We start from the raw sequence: 19453 nt of genomic DNA, 5'->3' as shown, positions 1-19453 counted from the left end.
AGATGGCTTTCGGTGAAGTATAAAGTGGACCTTAAATAATACATTTTGTGAGTGCTATTCTGTACTTGTTTGTCATATAAATTAAGTGAAAAACTAGAGCAAAGAGAGCCCATCTGGTGATAGAGGAGGAGGCAAAGCAAAACAGTTCCTGAAGGAGGTGATAGAAGTCAGGTTTGGGTAGTCAATGAGAATTTGTATTCCTTGTGTATGTTGTTTCCATCTTCCAGAATATTCTACCTCTTGCTTCCTACCTTGGTTGTGATGACAGAACTTTGTACTATCAGTTCTTTTTTTTTTTTGAAGATTTTATTTTATTTATTTGACAGAGAGAGGAGGAGCAGGGGGAGGGGCAGAAGGAGAGGGAGAAGCGCCCCCCGCCCACCCCGCACCTCGCCTGAGCAGGGAACCTTATGCGGGACTCGATCCCAGGACCTGGGATCATGTCCTGAGCCGAAGGCAGATGCTTAACCACTGAGCCACTCAGGCACCTGTACCATCAATTCTTATTCCCCTCTCAGATTGCAAATATTGCAGGGCAGACAGTGTGGAATTCCTAATAGTGGAGGACAGGGAGGTGCACTGAGCAGATGTGGGCTTCCAAGGGTCAAGTTTCAGGACTCACGAGGTGGACTTAGGGTTTTTCTCATCTGAGGTAGTGGTAGGATGTGAATAGCCAAGGAATAAGAGAGCTGGAGTTGGTCTAGAAAGTAGATGTCCAAGAGACCCAGACTCTACTCTGTAGGGTTGTCCACTATAAGGCAGGTGACTACTGAATACTACAGAGCTCTCAGGGAAACAGGCTCAGGGGGAGGCACGCAGGAACACACGTGTCCAAGCAAGGAGGGAGGAGGCAGATGGGGACAGGTGCTGGATTTGCTACAGGTTTAAATGTTTTATAAATCAAATGGGCATTATGTGAGGGAGCTTACTGGGTTCAAAGGGCCGGGGGCTGGATGAAAACGAAATGCTAGTAACAATAATATATTTTAATTTCACGTAAACTCACTTTCTAAATTTTGCATGTGAAATTATGGCTATGCTGGAAAAAATTGTAAATAGGTTGAAATGAGAGAATATGTACTACTTTTTGTACATTTCTTGAAGCAAACCAAGTCAGTGAGTTCCTCCCCTTTGTGTACAAAGGTTGCCTAAGTTCCTGACCAGAAATGGACCAGACAGCACCTTCGGAGGGCCAGTACTGGGCACAGGATGGTGGGGAGGCAAAGCCCACTGTGGGGATTACCATTTACCCAGTTGGGCAGACATGTCCGCTCCTACTATTCCGATACTGTGGAGATGCACTGGGAAATCAGACTCAATAATTGTCATCTTTGCTTCTATCCTCTAATTAAAAAATAATGATAATCATAAATAATAATAATTATTATGAGTAAAGACCTAGGATGCACAAACAAGCAGTCTAAAGCCTAAACAGTTTTAATATTGGGATAATCACTGTGATATGCTCATTCAATCTTTTTAAAAAAATTAGTGCTACTTTTTTTGGTTCTCCTTTATACTTACAGGGTTGGCGCTCTCATTTTCAATACAGCTTCTCTGACCCATTTTATAAGTTGGTGGGGAGTGATCAGTTGAGGGTTGCAAAACTAGGTCTTGGCTACTTCCTTCAATGTATGTTCAGGTGTTTCGACTTGTGCTTGGGGTCCCGGAGGCGGGGAGCTGGTTGGCACTTTAGAAAATTGACTTTCAGTAAAAACAGAGGTAGAAAGTGTTCTGATTTGACATTAGTACCATATTTTTCTCCAAACTGGCAAGAACAGAAAGATGATTTGGGGCAAATTAAAGGGCATAGAAATCAATTTCAATAATGTAGAGTTTGTGGCATCTTCATTCTTTATTTGCCTGATTTTATCCACAAGAAGAAAAAAAAGGAATTATTTGTAAGTGATAATTTCTAACAAAACCCAAACCCAAGTACATAACAATTCAAATGATTATAACCATCTATTATGATACTAACAAGGAACTGGCATAGGAAATTCTAATATTTAACTTTTTTGACTTATAGTCCTCTTTCATACTAGTCAATAAAATGATAAACTCTCTTAGAAATTAAAAAGTGTATTTAATCAACTGGACTTGGTGTTTTAAAAAGTACTGTAAGTAAAATATTTTAAGTCAGTATCTTACTAAATACTTTGTAATGAAGTGAACTTTCATATAATATCACTAGAGTTATATATTAAAAGTACCTTTTTCCCACTTAAGTGAGAAGTGTTTGTTAAATGAATAATTTACCAAGGAAAAAATTTTCTCTTTGTATTTTTCATAATTTTGAGCATCGTTTTTAAGACTTGATAGTTTTGGCACAGAGGTAGTTACATACTTTTCTCTTGCCTCTTTAAAACATGAAATGGGGTGATTTTAGGTGAGATTAACATTCAAGTCAGTAAATTGCCATCCATAACGTGGGTGGGCGCTGTCCAATCACTTGAAGGCCTGAATAGAACAGAAAGATCAGCCTCCCTGAGCAGGAGGGAGTTCTCCAGCGGACTGCCTTTCTCTTCATCTGCACTATTGGCTCTCCTGGGTCTCTGCCTGCTGGCCTTCAGACTAGAACCACATTATTGACTTTCCTGGTTCTGGAGCCTGCTGGCCCATACTGCAGATTTGGACTTGTCATTCATCCTAATTTCACGAGCCAATTCTAGATAATAAATCTCTTTCTAGATAATAAATCTCTTTCTAGATACGTAGGTAGCTAGATACATCTTGTTGATTCTGTGTCTCTGGAGAAGCCTGACTAATACAGGAGCCAAGGAGGCAAAAGTCTTTACATAATTTTCAGACCTTAAAAATCTATGAAAATGTAAAAAAAAAAAAAAATCCGTAGGCACTTGAGAATTTTCTTTTGCCAGAGAGGAACTTAATAATATCCATAAGCCCATGCATCAAAACCACAGGATTTTTGGTAAGTGAAAATTCATTTCCTGTTATCATATGAGAAAAGTATGAGAGATATTCATTGATATCATTTATGCACAAATACTGATGCTTTTAGGTCTAAATATAAGCTAAAACCTGTCAACAACATTTCTTTGATTCTTTTAGATTTTGAGCCAGGACTAACAGCTGCTTCTTATAACTCCTCAGTTATTTCTTTGAAAGTTATTTCAGAATGACCAAGGCTATTAAAACATCCAAATTTAGCTTTCATTTATTACGTAAAATTCGGCTGATATCATCCGAAGTGACACATGAATCTGAAATATAAATTAGCTAAATATCAAATGGTTTCTTTCAGCAAAGATTACTCTTTTTTTCTCAACACTGAGTAAAAGGAAAGAGTGAATTACAGTGTCGGTGACACTTTAGTTCATGTCGTGGTTCTACGACCAATTAGCTGCGTCTGTGTGTGGACAAGGTATTCGTGTGCATTGAGTACATCATCATCTGAAAAATGGAAGTGATGATCTCCTTTCAAGGGCTGGGAAAATTAGATGAAACAAATTGAATGAAAGTGCCCGTGCTCATGCCAGACATACAGTATTTTCTTGATAAGTCGAATCTCCCTTTTTAAATGTTAATAAAAATGTATACTTTTATAGTTTTATAATTCATATTCTGTATGAGTTATAGAATCTGGAGTGTTACTAGTAGCTAAAGGCCTCAAGGTTGTTAATTCTACCCCGTATTTCTACATTTAAGGAAACAGAGTGCAAGGAGGATTTTCTTTGCTTTGGGTCACAAAGTTAGTTGTAGGGAAAGCTTTCGGAGATCATGGAGCAGAGTGAATTAAAAGCTTTGGAAGAGAAAACATCCAGCTTTGAGTCCACAGGACATTACTTTCTAGCTTTGTGATATGGAAAAATTAACTTCTTTGTGTTTCAATTATTTTATCTTTAAAATGTAGGTAATAATATATACCTCATAGAGTTGTGAAAATTAAATGATACACATAAAAACAGATTAATTCATGTGTAGTAAATGCAGATGAGATTTTTAATCTCCATAGTCATTCAAGTATTTGATTATTCAATTTTTATGTACAAGTATCTGATACTTCTTTCACCTGCTAGCAGCTCAGATATCTGACTTTAAAATCTTACCTGAAAACTCTTAAGAATTTACTGCAAAGCAATAATGAAAACAATGGGTTATATAAATAACGAATTCCAGTTTAGTAAGTGGCTACTTCCAGAAAATCCCTAACAACATAGACATTCATAAATATGTGTTGGGCTAGTGGCTTACGAAGAAGGACATCTGGGGAGCTGTTTTCTCAGCATTAGAGAAAGTCTTATGTTCAATTTTCCAACTTTTCTTGTTAAATCTGACTCCGAACAACAGTGCAGTTCTGTGTTGTATGTTGAACAGTGTAATCTGTTACTAAGAATTTTCTTATTCTAACGTATCTGATTTGTATTGGGTTTAATGTTATTTTCAATAATGCAATGTTACAAGTAACCAAATCAACAGGCTCAAATGCCCCTAAATGAGTTTTGAATATAAACATTCTTCTTCCTTCTAGAATATCAACCTTAATCATTTTTTTCCCTTAAAGCCCTTCTTAATCTTATTTTTCCAACTCCCTAGTATATTCCTGCTGCAATAGGAAAACTGATCTTTTGGTCCCCAAATCACATGCCCTTTTCTGCTTATGACTGTCTTGGCCTGACTTTAGGCTCAGTACTTGGCACATGACAACAGGAAATGTTCACTGTTATTATTACATTGCCCATAAACTCAAGTCTTCTTCCAAGGCCTAATTCAGATTCCTCCTTCTCACTTCTTATCTGGCCTGCTTACAACTACTGTGACAGCTAATACTGTGTTGTGCTCCATTCACCTGCTTTATAACCCACTTCTGTTTCCTATCATAGCTTTCTTTCCTCTCCAGACAAGTTTTTAAGAAATTAGGTATTTTACTTTATTTACAACTTAAACATTTATGTTTGAAAGCATTCTGTGCATCTAAACATACATAGGTTCAGAGCCATTTAAATTGCTCCATTGCACCAAATGCTGGAGTGTGTTTTCATGAATGAGGTCTCCAGTCTGAACCTAATTAGGATGCCTAGGCTCTTCCAGTTTGGGGCCACTCGGTATTAGAGAAGAACCCTGGATTAGGAAACTAGTTCTAGGTGTCCCACTCTTCACTTCCTACCTCCACTAAGACCTAACTTCTACAGATTTCCCTTTCTATATGTAACAGTTCTATAGTCTTTTTGGTCCTTCCGGTTCTAAAATAATAATTCCATGGATAGATGTATTTGTCACATTGGTCAGTGAACACCCAAGGATCAGGATCCAAGTGCTTGCAACAGAATGCGTTCATGTCCTGTATTCTGCATTTCTGAGATTGAGTACAGTGTTCCCCTTCAGCTAGCCTGTGCCCTGGGGTTTTTCTGGGTAATGACAGTGTCATCTGCTGAGAGCAAAGCTAGAAAACCTAACGGTCTACCACCCTCCTTCCTCTTTTATGCCTAACAGCGGATCAGTCACCAGAGTCTCCTTGTAAATGTGCCTTGATTCTATTTCTCTCCTCCTAAGCTCCACTCTAGGGGTAGAAGAAAGGAGGAATTGTTGTCTCCCATTCATGCCTCAGAAGAAAAGAAAACCATGACTATTAGAGATAAGATAGAGCTGTCAAAAGTGGGGGGCCCAGGTGGCTCAGTCGATTGATCATCTGACTCTTGATCTCAGGGTCTTGAGTTCAAGCCCCACACTGGGCATGGAGCCCACTTAAAGAAAAAAAAAAAAGAACTGGCAAAAGTACTTGAGCTCTTCTCTGCACATGCACTCTGTGATTTGTACATTTATTTTCCAAATGAGACTTTGTCACAAATACAGAAAATAAAACCTGGTAACAGTATGACAATTTTGATTTCACTCCAGTCAGAACATCATCCCCACTCACTTCAGCTTCTGCTCTTCCACCCATGGGGATTTCTTTCTTCACTTTGTTTCTTATAAAGCTTTGAATTCCTTCGTGATCTAATACCTTTGCTCCCTCTTTGCTCAGTCTTCTATTCTAATTTTCTTTTGCTAATAGTTATTATTGGGAAACAACATCAAACAAAAGACACCCTTACTCCCCAGCAATCTGACTGTTCTTCCACATCAGCCTCTGTCCGTCCAGTAAATATTTCCATCCATCTGCTCCCTATTCTCTTGTCTGTCTCCCCACCACCCTTATCCTCAACAGGCTCAGAATTTTCCGGGAAGATGTTAGATTGTACTCACCACATGCCTGGTATTCTGGAGCAGTAGTTATTCAACTTTTTGGTCTCAGAAATGCATTATACTCAAAAAATATCAAGAACTTGTAAGAGATTTTATTTGTATGGGTTACATCTATGAATATCTACCGTATGAAAAACGAAAACTGAGAAAACTTATTAAAATACATACTTTATTTTAAACAAGTCCTTGTCATGTTAATATAAACGACATTTTATGAAAATAACCATATTTTCAAGAACCAAAAAAAGTGAGAAGGGCAGCACTGTTTTACATTTTTACAAGTATCTTTGTTGTTTGACTTAACAGAAAGCAGCTGGATTCTCATATCTGCTTTTGAATTCAATCCCTTGCTATATTGCACATCCTATAATTTCTAGAAAACTCCATCATAGACTCATGAAGTAATGAGAATGAACAAAGGCAAATAACATCTTACTGTTTTCATGAAAATAGTTTTGACCTTGTGGACACCCAGACAGCTGTGTACATTTTGAGAACTGTGCCCGAGGGTAGAGAGAAACCACCAGCTCTCTTGAGCAATAATGGTCCAGGACCACAAAGAAAATGACAGTCTCTCCCTCTCCAAACAAGCACTTGTGTTTAGTCACGTTGCAGACAGACTCTGCTTCTCTCTTGCAAAAACTCTTGGTTGACTCATGTTGCTTCCATTTCCAGAATGGCCTCCTTCCCTGCCCTCATCCCTCCCTGTTGAATAACTGTGCATCTTTAAAATTAAGCTCAGGTTTCTTTTTTATTTCTGAAGCTTTCTCCACCACTTCAATTTCTCTGACTGGAATTGACCAGACTTTCCGGACCTCATGTACTCCTAGCCTGTAGCCCTTTATTTTAGGAAGGCATATTAGCATGAGCCTGGATATAGGAGTTTGTGGTTTAACTCCTGACCGCTATTTACTGGTTGCATGACTCTGAACAAGTCTTCAAGGTCTTGCTTCCAGGTGCCTTGATTCCTCACCTATAAAATAGATGCTTCATAGAAATTTTGTGAAGATTCAATGAGACAGTTTCTGTAAGGTACTAAGAACAGTTCCTACCAGGTGGTAAGAGCACAACAAATGTCATCTATCTCTATTTTTATTGTTGTCATAATAATTATTTTTAAGAAAGATTTTATTTATTTGAGAGAAAGCGAAAGAGAGACAGAGCACGAGTAGAGGAGAGGGGTAGGGGGAGAGGGTGAAGCAGACTCCACGCTGAGCAGGGAGCCTGAACTAGGACTTGATCCTAGGTCTCCAGGATCATGACCTGAGCTGAAAGCAGACAGTTAACCAACTGAGCCACCCAGGCGCCCATATTGTCATAATTATTACATTTCTGCCTCACTTAAATAAACTCTATTCTCCGGATTTGCCTGTGATGCCTGAAAGAGAACACTCAGTCAGATTTATTTGACAGATTAAAGAATAGATTTTGTAGATCTTGTCTTTTTTAATAGTGTATATTTTGAAATGAGTCAGCATAAAGGAGCACTAAGAATTCTGGACCAAGAGGGCATGGGGCTTACTTAACTCCAGATTACCAGCAAATAGATCTTACACAAATAATATCAGCATTTTAGAACTTCCATCTACAAAATGAGCAAAGACATTTTTGCTCACTTTACAGGATTTTTGAGAGAATCAAAAAAAAAAAAAAAAGTGCACCCAAAAGCAAGCCAAAAACTGCAAAGGGTCAGGCAAATACAGAGTTATGGTTGTTGTTATTTCTAAATAGAGTTACTTGGTATTTGAGTAACATCTGCTTTCTAATAGACATTAATTCTTAATTTTCTTATATGAAACATTTTCTTTTTTAAAAAAATTAGATATTATCAAAGTAGGAGTGAACTTACAATTCTTTATTACCAAATGTGGAACATATAACGTGAAAAGTGAAACTAAAAGGGAATATATTTTATGACTTTAGAAATGATCTCTGTGTTTCATCACTCCAGGTGCCCGTGGTGGCCATATTGGGCTCAGGTGGAGGGTTCCGAGCCATGGTCGGCTTCTCAGGTGTGATCAAGGCACTGTATGAAGCGGGAATTTTAGATTGTGCTACCTACATTGCTGGTCTTTCTGGCTCCACATGGTTAGTATACATCTTAAATCTTAGTTATATCATGCGAAATGTTTAGCATTTATCTACCTGAAACCTTAGAAAAGAAAGGATTTAGAAAATTGAAACTTAACTTCAAATTACTGAAATGTTCCAGCTTGATGCAATAATTTGTTTCTTAAAAATGTTTTTTAAGGCAAATTCATACCTAATGATGACTCATCATAAATTTACTCCCTTTAAGCCTATTTGTAACTTAAAATGTAGTTAAACATAAAATTAAAAAAATAGATCAATTGAAATTCTATATAAATATCACAGAGGTGAAATAACATGCTCCACCCATAATTAATCTTCTATAATTTGCTGATTTGTAATCTTTCAGCAATCGTGTCTAAGTCTACATGATTCACTAGGTATTCATTTTCTTCTCTAGGGCAAATAGAATGAAATGCAAGATACCTTAGTATATGGAAGAAGAAAAACAACTTTTGAATGTAGAAACGGAATGTTTCACTGATTCACATCTAATTATGAAATTAATCCTTTATATGCATTTAAGCTCAGCTAAATTTGGATAGGGATGTAAAACATCTGTACATAAAATATTTGTACACTGTAGATTTGCCTTTTCACAAACATTTATGAAACATGTTCAAAGAATCTACTATGTACTTTTTGGTTTGCCTAACCCATGGGAGCACATTGAAAATCAAATATTAGTTCTTCCTCAGGTGTCTCAACTATGAGTGTCACCTTATTACAAAATGTCTGACTTTGACTTACAAGTCTTTTTAATCATTCAGCCATAGTAAAGTTCATCTATCATAATACTATATTATGTATGTCTAGCATTTGAAGATTTCTGTACTTTCTCATCCTGTGAGATGGATCTGAGGTTTTTCATTTTTCAACTAAAGAAAATTTGACTCAGAAGCCAAGGGATTTGTCCAAGATCACTAGCAGAACCAGCATGTAAAGTCAGGCTTTTGATTCCCTAGTCTAGGATTCTTGGAACTAAACCATAACCTTCTCTTGGACAGCTATATGTTCTTACATAGAGATTCACGTATAAAGAATCTATAGTTTCTTAAATATTTTGAATCAGATTCTTTAACTAAGAAACAAAAACTTAGAACGATGGTTGCCACCTTCTTTGTGTGTACCCTCAAAACGATTTATCTCTTTTGAAAGAAGGGTGTAACCCATCATTGTTCTTTCCCTTGAAGTAAAGAGCAGGCACCTGCCTGTTTAATGAGTAATATGACAGAAAAACTTGGACCCTTAGATTAATTTGCCTCCTCAAGCATTTTGTTATTACTCTTCAAGTGGTTTTCTTTCTCTGAATTCACTATTTGTTAGATTCCTGTGGTCCATCACAGACTAATACATTGCAAGGAGCTTACTTACTTTCTTAAACTCATCTAATAAAGACAGCAGGTATGATTTGGGGTGCTGATTTGAGGGTATAATAGTGTGTGTTTAGGCTTAATTAGAGCTGCAGTCATTGCTTTAGTTATGGATTTAGGGCAACATCTTCTGTTCTCCTGTCAGGTTCTAAAAACAAGTCCTGCAAAATGTAATTAAGAGAATTTTAAATGTTACAGGCCAATCATTTAAATATCACAGGCCACACATTTATATGTACATAAACTTCTCCTCTATCCTTCATTGTCTAATTTCTCCAAGATTAGCCTTCTCTTATTCCATTTCCTTCAAGGCCACTCACTCCTAAAATCCTTACAATTGATTTTCACCGAGCAACCACCTAATTTCCAAATATAATGGTGTCTTTTGAAGTTCTTTTCCTCCTTGACTCTCTGGTGGAGTCCGGGAGGATGAGGTTGGGTGTTGGGACATTTCACACAGTAACTGTCCCTGTTTCAAATCCCTCCTCCTCTGCCTTTTGGTTTTTATTTCATCCTCTCTGACTGCTCTGTCCTCCATACTATCTTTACTATTTTCCCTGCTTTACTCCTTAATGTGAGCTTTCCTCCAGGACTTCCCTTTTGTTCTGTTATATCTACACACCGCACCCTTGGCAATTTCACCAACTTTTACCACTTCAGTTATTACCACCAATAATTTAGTTCATGGAACTCTAGAACATCCCAAAAGTTAATGGACCAAAAAAGGAAAGGCTGGACAATACAAAGTAGCCGTTGGAGAAGAGAATCAAGTAAAAGATGACCCAGACGTCAAGGGTGGAGAGTACTTCAAAAAGTAGTGGGTTTTTTAATAGAACGAAGCATCTGTGAACAGCTTAGCTTAGAGCTGGGTTTGGAAATCTTTAGTGTTTTTTTTTTTTTAAAGATTTTATTTATTTATTTGACAGAGAGAGAGACAGCGAGAGAGGGAACACAAGCAGGGGGAGTGGGAGAGGGAGAAGCAGGCTCCCCGCTGAGCAGGGAGCCCGATGCGGGGCTCAATCCCAGGACCCTGGGATCATGACCTGAGCCGAAGGCAGACGCTTAATGACTGAGCCACCCAGGCGCCCCTCTTTAGTGGTTTTAGCAAGAATCACTGAAGTAGATAAAAAGGACTTTTGACCATGAAATTGCAAATAAGAAGTGAATAGAAGATGAAAGGAAGAAAGATGGGTGGGTAAACCTACTAGGAGCTGTTTATTCTTTCAAGAAAGGGAATATAGGAATCAGGGAAGCGTCTTGGTTTTGTTTTGCTTTCAGAATTTAAGAAACTTGGACATTTATGTAGAAGTCTGAGGTAAAGGAAACAGTGTAGAAGGATAGATGGAAGATAAAGAAATAGATGGTTCATGGATAGAAAAAGATTCAGACCGAGACAGGACAGGACAAGATAAAAAACACAAGTGAAAGCTGCTCATCAGGGAGAGAAGAGATACTTCCTGAGACAGAAGAAAAGGTGGTCAGGATGATTCATGTTAATTTTCTCTTGAAAAGTATAGGTGAGAAGGTAAAGTTCAAAGGAAGGAATTCGGAAAGACTTGGATAAACAAATTACACTCTTGTGTTGTGTAAGTTTTTATATTCTGCTGACACATGACCATTACTTGACACAAATGAGGTAATACGGAAATATTTGGAGAAGCCCTAGACCTCCCAAAAAGTTTTCTGTGATCACAAATGAGAATTTTATGTAGGACAAAGGCTTCCCTTGTAACTGCTACTACCTTTAGGGTGATTATTTCCGAAATTATTTTTGGATGATACTTGTTATTCATTGCATGTAAGTATTAGCCAACCAGTCAGCACAACTCTCTTCCCCAGTACAGCTTCATTTGTAGAATCCTGAGGGGTTATGGGCTCTTGACTGCCATGTTTGTATGGAAATACCATCTAAAGAGAAAAGAGAGCAGCTCTACATCTGTAACAACAGGGCTCAGTTCATTAAACTGACTAAAATGGAATTCAAGAATGAGAACTTTCAGTTCGACAGTCTGAAGAATTCTTGCCGCACTGAAAAATGAAACAATATTAGGAGATGTTGCCACATAAGAGGTGATAGACTAAAAGATCAAGATGTAAGTTAGAAAAAATATGTTGTTTGGGGCGGTGGGGGGGCACTGTGCTTGTCGTGTTCACTAGTGGGTCTCTCCAACTTACCACATATTTAATGACTAAATGGAGATTTGCATAAGTAACTGCATTTTGAGGGGGAAATGAATCTAGAGATTTCTTTACAGTTTTAGGCTATTCACTTTACAAATGTCAAGAGTCTTCTCAAGTCATTCCAAATTTTAGTTACTTTTGAGACTTGATTTTGACACTTATTTAGGCATAGAAATTCTGTATGTTTACCCCTGAGGATGCTGATTTGGCAAGTCCTTGGAAGCCTGGCACTGATATTTTAAAACATTGGCTATGTGATTTGGAAGAAGGGATTGTACTGAGAATTCCTTGTGGAATTTTTTTTTTTTTAAGATTTTATTTATTTATTTCAGAGAGTGCATGCATGTGAGTGAGCACACGCATGGGCAGGTCGGGGGAGGGGAAGGGGAGGTGGAGAGGGACAAACAGACTCTGAGCATGGAGCCCACAAGGGCTCAATCTCATGACCCTGAGATCATGACCCGAGGCGAAATCAAGAGTGGGACAGTTGCTCAACCGCCTGAGCCACCCAGGCACCCCTCCTTGTGGACTTTTGACATGATTTAGCTGTTAACATTTCACACTTAGCCTAAAATGCATTCATATGAAGAGAATGATGTGTCCCATCATATAAATATGTTGAAAAATTAGAGGCAGATATTTTCAGATTTATAGAGAAATAAATTGAGGATCCTTTCATTCATTACATAACTATTTATAGAGGCCCTGCTATGTCTAAGACACTTAGTTTTAGAAACTTGGATAGACCCTGTATCTCTCAAACAATCTAAGCTGTATTTTTTATAGATATTTGGTGATTATACCAGGCTCGAGTTCAGAGTAAATCTTTTTGATTTATCTTTATCACAAGTTTTTGGGAAATATTACAAATCCAATTTATGTAATAAAGATCTTCTAAGAATTTTTATTGTTAAAAAAAATTTTTTTCAGAGCATGTGTTCCATTTTAGGTCTCTCATCAGTCTCCATTTATTGACGTATAATTATTGTTAATTTGTCTCCAAAGAACTCTGAATCCAATAACAAATTATAATTTAGTGTAAAGTGGAAGTAGTTTGATCTCTAAGAACTGAAATCTTATTTAAGAGATTAAGAAAAAAACAATAAAACCTATCAGGGGAGAGGACACATTTTAAAATTCTAGTTCTGGTATTAATTGGGGGAACTGTGAACATTTATTTAAATTCATCAATCCTCTCTTAAAAGTATTGGAAGCTATTGTGTTTCTTCAAGGTAACAGCTTATGCACAGTTAACCAGCCCAGGCCTAGAGCATGGCAGGGACCCATTAAAAGTTAGTTTTTTCCTCTCCCTAAAGGAAAGATAAGTCATTATAATAGGCATTTTGATTTCAATGTCAAGGAAACAGGAGATTAAACTATGTGCTATTTTATGTACTCTTTGGTTGGATGACATGGTGGATATTTATTGCTTTCATTATTTTGTTCTCTTGGTTCAGTAGTTCAAAAAACCATGCTTTCCACATTCCAGGCATTTGCTAGTCATTGAGGCTAGAGAAGATGAATAAGCAAAGTTTTCCCTGGAGGAGGTCATAATTCAGTAAGGGAGACAGATACGTAAAGTCATACTTCATGTTCAGTATGGAGAGCTGTAATACTAGAGATATTGGTGCACAGGAAGGAGGGTGGTAACTGAATGTTTATTGTCTAAATATCAAACACCAAGGTAGTATCTACTGATTTCCGGTTTCATTAGAAGTGGTCAAATGGCTGGTGGCCAAGAATCTCCACAAGAAGGCATTTACCTTAAAGACTTCTTTCTCTCCAGAATTTCACCATCAGATTTAGATGCGCAGAAATTGAGACCTACAATTGGCAAGACTTAGGATTCTGCCCAGTTTGCAATGAACAAAACAAACAAACCAAAAAACCCACATTTGTCAGGAAAATTAGGCATTCAGAATAGGTTAGTTAAGACAGTGCATTTCCTACCTGTAGATTATCATTATGGAAAGTCAAATTATCAGATTACTTGACTAGTATTACCTCCAGACAAGTCAGTTTATTTACATGGCTCAAATATGTTGTGTTCATTGGTCTCTGATAGTCTAATAGGAATTACCCATTCCCAGAGGCTAGACAGTGCACCATAAGCCTGGTAGGGCATCCTCCTCTCTGGATTGGGCATGGGAAATCCACTGTTTCCCCTGAGACCTCTCTTTTACTTTGCTTCCATTGTAGACCAGCTCCTTTCTGATTGATACATTCTTTCCTTAAATGGCTTAATATCTTCAGTCAGATAATTAAGTAAACCAACTATTTCTAACATTCTTTTTTTTTTTTTTTTTTAATTTTTTATGACAAAGAGTACCTGCCTTCTTTGGAGACTACCATGTAATGCCCTTTCTCTTCACTAATCATCTTTTGTTTTCTTTATAGGTACATGTCAACCCTATATTCTCACCCTGATTTTCCAGAGAAAGGGCCAGAGGAGATTAATGAAGAGCTAATGAAAAATGTTAGCCACAGCCCCCTTTTACTTCTCACACCACAGAAAGTTAAAAGATATGTCGAGTCTCTATGGAAGAAGAAGAGCTCTGGACAACCTGTCACCTTTACCGATATCTTTGGGATGTTAATAGGAGAAACACTAATTCACAATGTAAGCTATGACTCAACCTACAGCCCTTTTAATACAAGTAGACCTTGTATATCATAATGTTTTAATAAAACAAAATGATATATTTTGTAAAAGTCACTTGATTCAGTGGATCCTATCAACAATGTTTACTGAGCACATACCTCCCTGCCAGATATAACACTACATTTCCAGCTAGTGCTCACTCATTCTGTGTAACAGTTTTGATGTATAGCGAAGTACTTTGTATTCTTTTTCTTTGGAAAAATACACATTTTAAACCTTAGCCCTCCACCCCCCACTGCAATGGCTGTCTTTTTAAATCAGGAGATGAATACAAGTAATATTTTAATGGCAGAGGAAAAATGGAGGTTGCCTAAAAGAGAGTCAGAAAAGGGAATCACATGGAAAAAGCCCATTTGACACATGACTACAGTGTGACTTTTCATCGGAAGATAAAGCAGGGGAGATAGAGTCTGTGCCAGGAGACCCGGGGTCCAAATTCTTTCTTCATAGTTTCATAGCTGCCACGTTGTTCTTCAGCTCAAATGTAGATGTAGCCTTTAAGGTTGTGGTTGTTTTTAGAATGAAGATAATTACCTCCCTAGAGCTTACTCTTGTTGTTTATTAGGACTCAGAGATTTCTAGAAAAAGTAAGACTTATTTTTATTATAAACATTTTAAATGTCTTGATAGGAAGTCCTATTTTAAATAGCTTTCTATCTGTGTTTGTTTCTATATTTAAAACCATGTCTTTATTTCTTTTGTGGACAGAGAATGAACATTACCTTGAGTAGTTTGAAGGAAAAAGTCAATTCTGGTCAATGCCCTTTACCTCTCTTCACCTGTCTCCATGTCAAACCCGATGTTTCAGAGCTAATGTTTGCAGGTATGTAATTTCCTCTTTCAAAACATTTCCTCGAACCCTTGAGCTGCAGTTTCTCATGAGTTTCATTAGCGGAAGATCATAAGCAATTTTAGTTGTCTGTTTCCATATATTTTCTGTAACATGAACACATTCAAAGATACAAGAAAATATTAAGCTAGGTGATTTTCTGGTTGTGGAGAATATTCCATGAAGTTAATTACTAATATATCTTCATTTAAATTAGTGAAATAGGAAATATAAAAAAGTCATGACTGTAATCTCCTCAATTTTAGTTACTCATTTCTCAAGGGCTTTTAACAAAATAGTGTGCCTAGTGCTTCCAGACAATGCATATTCTTTTGCTTACTGCTTATATTTTCATTAAATTGGACAACATGATATATGTTTATCATTCAAAGCACTGTTGTAATTTTTATAGCGCAGTACTTAAAAAGTACTAGTCCGTACTTGTGGCATCTGGTGAACAAAATGCCTCATTTTGTTAAATCTCAAATGTAAATATTTGTTTCTTCTGTAGCTTTGCTTCTCGTTGGATGCTGTCAGAGCATGTGATCTCATGCTTCCGGGGGCCTTTGGCAGTCCTAATCTGCAGGGTGGAAACATTTCTCAATATTGCTGGTAGGGCTCATTGTAATTTTAGGAAAAGGACCTCAGGGAAATCAGTCACACCATGCGCTTAAAAAAAAAAAAAAAAAATCACTGTGAATGGCATGTAATTAACAGATTTATATCCAGAATCCTTTTGCAATTTTACAAAGTCTCACTTTTTTTCAACTGACCACTCTCAGGCAAGAAGAATTTTGAATTATTTGTAAAAAGCAGTGCACCTGGAATTCGTCCATTCGGATGTTTACCAGTTAGATGGTCTAAAATGTTCATCACACTTACGGTTCAGAAATCACTTATCATATTTATTATTTTATTGAACTTTTGCTACAACTCAGGAAGTGAGGTATTTTTATCTCTGTTTCATAGAAGAAAAAAAAAAAAAAAACCTCAGAAAGATTAAATGACTTGCACATTGCCACACAGAAAGTAAGTAGCAGAGCTGAGATTTATTCTCGAAAATCCTTTGTTTTATAAAAATATTGGTTTCTCTGGTTACTGACTGTGTAGAATGTAGTAAGCCAGGTGCTAAGCATGAACTCCCCTCCCCACCACAGTATATTGCCCCCATTCTATCAGGCCTTATAATCTGGGAAATTTACAATAATTATCAAAGAAGTTAAGGCACAAGAAAGAAGTTACTATGCATTGTTCCTTGACCAAGTTACATGACGTCTTTTAGTCTGCTTCCACATCTGTTAAATAAGGATGAGCCTATCATATGTTTCTCTAAAAAAATGATATAAAGTATTCAAAGTACATAAAACAGTGGCACGCCCAACTTAAGTTTAAGTAAATCCTAAAAATTTAGTGCTCTATGAAAGCTGTATGAGAAATCAGAGGTCTGGATCTTAACTATAAATAGGTTTTATATATGAAAGGCAAATTTATTTATTGAATGGGGGTAAAGCATACATTCAGAGTCTGGGGTAACCATGGCATGCCCAGAAGTAATAAGGTGCAAGATCTTGACTGTAATGAAGTTCATAAAGAGAACTGAAGTTTATTCATATAGGAAAAGTAAGTGCCATGCTGAAATCGGTTTTGTTTTGTTTTTGCATTCCTACAGCTATTGTTTTGTGAGGTCTTGGAATGTTTGCAGATAGGTTGATAAATCCTACTAGTATGCTGGTCAAGTCTGTGCATAGCCAAATAAGCCATTTTACCCCAAAAGCACTATGATATAGTCAAACAAGCACTAGACTAATTTGGAAGCCTTGTCTTATTTCTAGGCTGAAATACCTTAGGTGGGTCATTTATCTCTCTGATTCTTATTTTCCTCATTATTAAAAAAAAAGGATATTAATAAACATCAAGTTTATCTTACAGAGCTATTAAGACAATCACACGAGGTAGGCAGAAGATGGAACATCATAAAGAGACATAAAATACAGTGTCATTACTATTGTTATGATTGTTATGACATTTTCATAGTCACCTTTTTTTATTCTGAACTTTGAGGCAGTAGCCACTCTCAGTGGAAAATCTGACCACAATCATTAAAGAACAAGTGAATGTTTTGGATTCATCTAGAGTGGGAAAGGCTGTTTTATGTACCTTTTGACCTTGATGTGTCTGATTTGGGCCATCTGCCTGACTGCGATATTGTTACTGAGATGAGAGATACACCATTAACCTTCATTGTTAAACTTTTACAATAAGGAGGTTCAAAGCTATTTCTTCCAACAGAGTTGGACAAAGCCATCAAGCATTAGTTATGTGGATCTTGTACCCAGATAAGAGATTCAAAGGTGTTATGTTATGAGCTTCAAGTAGCTTGGGTTATGGGGCGGGGGGGAGGGGGGCAGGGAGGGGAGAGAGATGTCTGTATTACTTTAAAGTTTGCTTAGATTAAAAAATGGATATTCAGGGGGAAAAAATTTGAAATATTATCTGAATAATATTTTTAAAAGTCAAAGAACCAAATTATCTTAGCTTACAGAAGTTTTTATCAACTTTATTTCCACAATATCAGAGAATGTTTTTCTTCCCTTTAGAATAATTTTAAACATTTTCCTCTTTTGAAGATTTTAAACAAATAAACACTAGTTGTTTAAACTGTTAAATATTTTTTGATTCCTTCACTTCACTACGGTGCTTTCATTTTTACATTTCCATTGGTAATAAATTGCATTTATTGAGCACAACTTACGAACTCAACATCGTGTTAAATTCTTTGACAGATACTGTAAGAGTAAAGACATAGTATTATTCCTCAGGAAAGTTATAATCCCATTAACAAGACAAAAATAAAACATGGAAAATGAATGAGCCGTACACATAGAATCTTACGATCTCTTAAAGTGTGTAGAACTGACCTAAGAGTAAGGTATCATAGAGCTTTAGTGCAATCATAAGAAAGACTTCATGTGGGTGATGGAACTCAGTTTTCAGTTGAACATGAAAAGGTCTATCAAGGGAGGTGAATGGTCCTCTTTGTGTGAAATAGCATGAGAAAATGCTCAGAAGGGAAGCCAAAGGTAGGTCTTGGAGAGCAGTAAAAAGAAACTAGCCTTAGTATGAATTGGTGAAGGTAGGTGGTACATTTGGGAAAACTATTAGTGCCAAGTTATAGAAAGATTTGAATTCCAGACAGAAATCTTTTTATTCAACGATGATGATAATGGGAAATTGGGGGCAGGGCAATAAAATTGTTTAAGTAGTGTTTCTGGAAAAAAAAAAGTATTTTGGTGATTCATATGGGTAGATTAGCAAGGAAAGAAATGGGAAGCAGCACTATCACTGTGCGTTTGTAATAAGGGCCTGGAATCAGGGAGATCCTGATAGGAAGAGATGAAGATGGATGTGAAAAGCCCAAAGGTTACCAGTGAGAGGTGGTAATGAATGGGTTTGATTGTGAGTGAGTAAAAGTTTCAGTTTAAAAAACTTCCTTTTTGGGGCTATAATAGCGTGGTTTACGGAAACAGGTAAGCTAGACTGGGAGGAAGGATGATGAGTTCCTTTCCAGGTAAGCATAGTGCAATGTGATGACAGTGTGTCTAAGTATAAATGCACAGCAGGAAGTTGGAAACAAGTAGATGGAGGTACAAGAGAGACGTTCAAGTTTGAAATGTGCGAGTCAATAGCAAAAAGAATAATAGTCACATACTACTATAGTGGGTCCTTCAGTAAGGGCTAGAGAGCAAGCTTACCTTGAGAACGTCTGTAATTACTGTGTGCGCACACCACAGCATTAATAAAGAAGACATTAGCCGAGAAATTATTGTGGTTCAGTACCCAAGATAAGAAGATGAAATTCAGAGATGGGAAATTACTTGTAGTGATACAGAATTTTCCTAGCAACCTCTGGTTCATTGCTAGTCATGTCTCACTTAACTCCATGTACATCATTGTAAAGCACACCACTTTCTGATGAAAGGTATATGTGCCACTTGGCTTTGATTTGAAATGAATTATAATGTGTTCTCATCCCAACTGTGATTTCATAACTTCCTTGACAAAAGTAGAATGTAATGATCTGCCACAGAGTAAACAATAAATATACGTCCA

The 19453-nt window shown here is 37.0% G+C and overlaps 1 protein-coding gene across 1 annotated transcript in view; it reads left to right on the top strand.

Annotated features, from left to right (window-relative positions):
* Positions 1–19453, top strand: part of PLA2G4A (phospholipase A2 group IVA) — an 88732-nt gene that overhangs the window by 27336 nt on the left and 41943 nt on the right. The window contains exons 6-8 of the mRNA XM_081823191.1: positions 8159–8295; positions 14250–14472; positions 15223–15337. Coding sequence (XP_081679317.1) covers positions 8159–8295; positions 14250–14472; positions 15223–15337 — 475 coding nt within the window. The remainder of the gene's footprint in view (positions 1–8158; positions 8296–14249; positions 14473–15222; positions 15338–19453) is intronic.

The sequence above is a fragment of the Leptonychotes weddellii genome, chromosome 6 (assembly GCF_054177405.1).
Source record: "Leptonychotes weddellii isolate Sample4059 chromosome 6, ASM5417740v2, whole genome shotgun sequence".
Lineage (NCBI taxonomy): Eukaryota > Metazoa > Chordata > Mammalia > Carnivora > Phocidae > Leptonychotes > Leptonychotes weddellii.
The sequence above is the reverse complement of the archived record's forward strand: the minus strand, read 5'-3'. Positions and strand labels throughout refer to the sequence as shown.